General features: G+C 28.0%; 1 protein-coding gene across 1 annotated transcript; it reads right to left on the reverse strand.

Moving 5' to 3' along the window:
* LOC104766190 (calmodulin-like protein 11) lies at positions 1,430 to 3,369 on the reverse strand. The gene is made up of 3 exons (XM_010490025.2): positions 2,976 to 3,369; positions 2,804 to 2,884; positions 1,430 to 1,791 (listed from the first exon to the last, which is right to left on the reverse strand). Exons 1-3 carry the CDS (start codon positions 3,231 to 3,233, stop codon positions 1,654 to 1,656), a joined length of 477 nt encoding a protein of 158 aa, XP_010488327.1. The 5' UTR covers positions 3,234 to 3,369; the 3' UTR covers positions 1,430 to 1,653.

Consider the following 3,990-nt stretch of genomic DNA (forward strand, 5'->3'; position numbering starts at 1 on the left):
TTTCCTTTCTAATTACAAGTTTTAAAATGTTTTAATGAAAAAAGAAACTATAGTATCTTACCTTATTCAATTTTGATTTTCTATAATTGGTTTGGCATTATACATGTTTTTCATTATACATGTTTTCCATTATACATAAATTATTAAACTGTTTAATGTTTTCTATGTTAAAATAGATAGAGCAATTGATGACAAAATGGATAGAAAAAAATATAAAAATAAACTAATAATGTATGATTTTATTATACTAGATATATATATATATATATATATTTTTTTAACCTCCACAAAATGATATATGTTTTTTTGACTAAAAACATGTGTCATTTATAGAGTTATGATGTCAAATACAAATATATATATATATATTGTTGCAAAATTTAAATAGTGAATACATCAAATTTAGTCATATGAGTAATATCAATAATATTATCTGTGTAAATATCAATAAATACTAGAAAAGCAACAATAATTTATGGAAAATTTTATTTATCCACGGGTCCAAAGCTAAACTATAAATAATCATAAGAATGTGATGGGAATTAGGTTAATATTAGTACACTTATATATTTTTGCGAGTTGGTTTAAAAACACAAGCAAAATATTTTAAAACTTAATTTTACATGAAAGGAGTTAAAAACCAACACTAACCCGCTCCATCATACTCAGATACAAAACTAACTATTTTTTTTAATAACTCTTTTTTTCTATCCACGGGTCCAAACCTAAACTAAAAATAATTATAATTATGTGATGGGAATTAGGTTAATATTAGTACACTTATATATTTTTATGGGTTGGTCTAAAAACACAAACAAAATATTTTAAAACTTAATTTTATATGAAAGAAGTTAAAAACCAACACTAACCCGCTCCATCATACTCATAGACAAAACTAACTAATTTCAAATTGGTGAATAAAATTATTTTACTACAAAGTATTATACATATTAACATATGTTTACTTTCACAACAACTAATTTTGATTGATTAAATTCCAAAATAAAAGAATTTTGATTAATTAAATTTCAAATGAAAATAATAATTTTTAGATAGATAAAGAAAATAAAATTACAAATATCTCAATATTATTGTAAAAAAGTTTAAAACATATATTTGATCCAACATAATGTTTTTTTAATAAGTTATATAAAATATACAAAAATACATAATCCTGCGATGTACCGCGGGTTAAAATCTAGTTTAGTGTGATTATGATTGTACCAACCACCAACTAAGGGTTTTATATTTCCTCTTAAGTGTCTTAATACTTTGATTAAAACTAAAATTAATCTCGAACGGAAAATTATGATTAGCGTCTTACACTTTTTAAAATTGATAGGAAATTCTACATAATACTATGCACTATGTGATAAAAACAAATCTTGATTTTTGTTCTATTTACCATACACAAAATAGCCAAAGAACATATAAGTACCCAATCTGATTAACCTTTCCAATACAATGCTAAAAAAAACTATATACATTAAAAACTTATTAAGAATCACACTAATCCCAAAATAATCTATTTGTGTCATTGAATATGAAAGCTAGCTTAAAATTAATTTAATTGGAAAAGTGAAATACGATAATCTGACAAGGATTAACAAATTTATAAAAGATAATACAATGTAAAATTGATTTGATTAGGTTTTAACCATTGGTCATCATCATCCTGACAAATTCATCATAATTGACTTGGCCATCACCGTCCAAATCTGCCTCTTTTATCATTTGATCAACCTCTTCATCAGTTAGCTTCTCCCCAAGATTGATCATCACATGCCTCAGCTGTAATCATATACCAAAATTACAGAGATTATATATTATAAGCACTATTTAGTAGTACTATTTACTAATGATGTTTGTCTTTAAGCTAGCATATATCATGGCTAATGCACAAGAAATTTTTTTATATTTATAAAAGTTAAACCATACATACATATAGTATATATGAATGTGAAAAGAATATATAAACATACTGTATTATTTACACTAGGTGATGACATGTGCTCTGCCCAATAAACCAATAGAATCATAAACACAGTTTACTACGACGATGTTATTCACTATTTTAAAATATTTCTTTTGACCTCGTTATCTCCAAAAAGTCATATTGCCAGCTAGCTCGAAGCCTCAAATAATTTGGCTTTCTACGACGCAAGGCAGACACTTCTTAATTAATTAACGTAAACACCTAAGGATCTCTTATAATAAAACTCAAAGCATCGTCTAGACAACTCGTGATCTGATATATTTTCATTGATACAAAAGATTCCAACCTTGATTTAGCTATCTATTCTTTTCCTCCTTTATCTAATCAAATTAACTCATTGCTAATAAGAATTATACGAATATAGAGAATCTAAATTTCGAGTGAGTGTGTATACCACTCAAGTAGAGCAAAACAAATCTATATTTTTCTTAAGAAAATTGGTTCATGTAACAAAACTAGACACACAAAAATTTATTTTGTTAGATACAATACAATCAGTTAACTCATATGTTAGATACATACTACATGCTTCCAATCATTAAATTTAAAACATAGTTAGACCGCACGTACGATAATAGTAATTGGAGTGTTATATAAAACGCCTCCAACTGATTTTGTTCCATTATACTCAATTGATGCATATCTAATTTTATAATACATAGCTAGTCGCAACCAAAAAGAAAAGACATAAATATGCTTAAAAGTTTTGTGCATACTACAACTAAAGAAATTAAAAGATTTGCAAAATCTAAAGGAAAAAGGAGTATATTGTTATAATTAAGAGAAGAAAGAGTAATAATTATATACCTCACTGGCAGAGATGTAACCATTTTGGTCTTTGTCAAACACTTTGAATGCTTCTTTGAGCTCTTCGTCTACATCAGTTTCCTATAACGAAAAAAAAAACAAAAAAAGTCAGTGAAGAACGAAAAACCAGTATAATTAATTGATGTAATCTCCTATAAAGTTATAATTAAACCTGGATTTGGTTGGCCATGAGGTTGAGAAACTCAGAGAATTCGATGGTGCCGTTGCCATCCGAGTCGATCTCAGTGATCATATCTTGAAGCTCTTGTTCGGTAGGGTTCTGATCCAACGAGCGGATGACAGTGGCAAGTTCATCAGCAGTGATGCAACCATCACCATCTTTGTCGAAGAGACAAAAGGCCTCTTTAAACTCCGTTATCTGTTCTTGCGTCAGTTCTTGTTGTTTTTGTTGTTGTTGTGTTTCTTCCATCTTGTAGTAGTCTTCTTGCGTACTAGTCTTCTTCAGAGAGAGAGAACAAAAAGAAGAGAGTAGAGAGAAGGCAAAGAGAGAAGATAGAAGAGAGAAGAGAGAAGAGAGAAGAGCGGAGAGAGCTTTGAAGTGCTTTCAACTCATTCTATTTTCCTTATTTGTAGAAGTCTTTGCTTTAGACTTTCTTGCTTTGGACTCATTCACTTTGTTTTATTTCTTTTTTTCATTAATTTTATTTGCAAATAATTTATTTGGAATTTTTATTCTAGTCACATTACTTTAAATGTTAATTTCCTTCAAAAGATTTTTATACATGATTTTTCATTTATATGAAAAATATCTTAAATGATAGCTTATGCGAAACGAAGAAAGTAGTATATGCATATGGTTGTGACTTGTGAATGATGTAATTTGTAACAATAATTAGCAATTGCATATAATGAAGTAGTGTGTGTAATTTGTAAAATATAAATGGGTGTGGGTTTCGACAGCTGTAAGAGTAGATGACGAGGAGACAAAGAGCATTGAAATTGGTAGACCAAAGCATTTGAGTTACGGGAAAACGTGTCGATCTCTTTTTTCTTTCTTTCATTATTTTAGGCTTTTAGCACATTATTCATTTACATAAATATTCCTTAATTTTCTTCAGCCCTAACAGATCATTACCGACTCGTTTCACGCCGTGGTACAACTATGTGCGTATAACATGATTGACCGAATTTATTATAATGTGTTATATATTTATTATAATAATAAA

This window comes from Camelina sativa, chromosome 19, assembly GCF_000633955.1.
Source record: "Camelina sativa cultivar DH55 chromosome 19, Cs, whole genome shotgun sequence".
In the NCBI taxonomy this organism is placed as follows: Eukaryota; Viridiplantae; Streptophyta; class Magnoliopsida; order Brassicales; family Brassicaceae; genus Camelina; species Camelina sativa.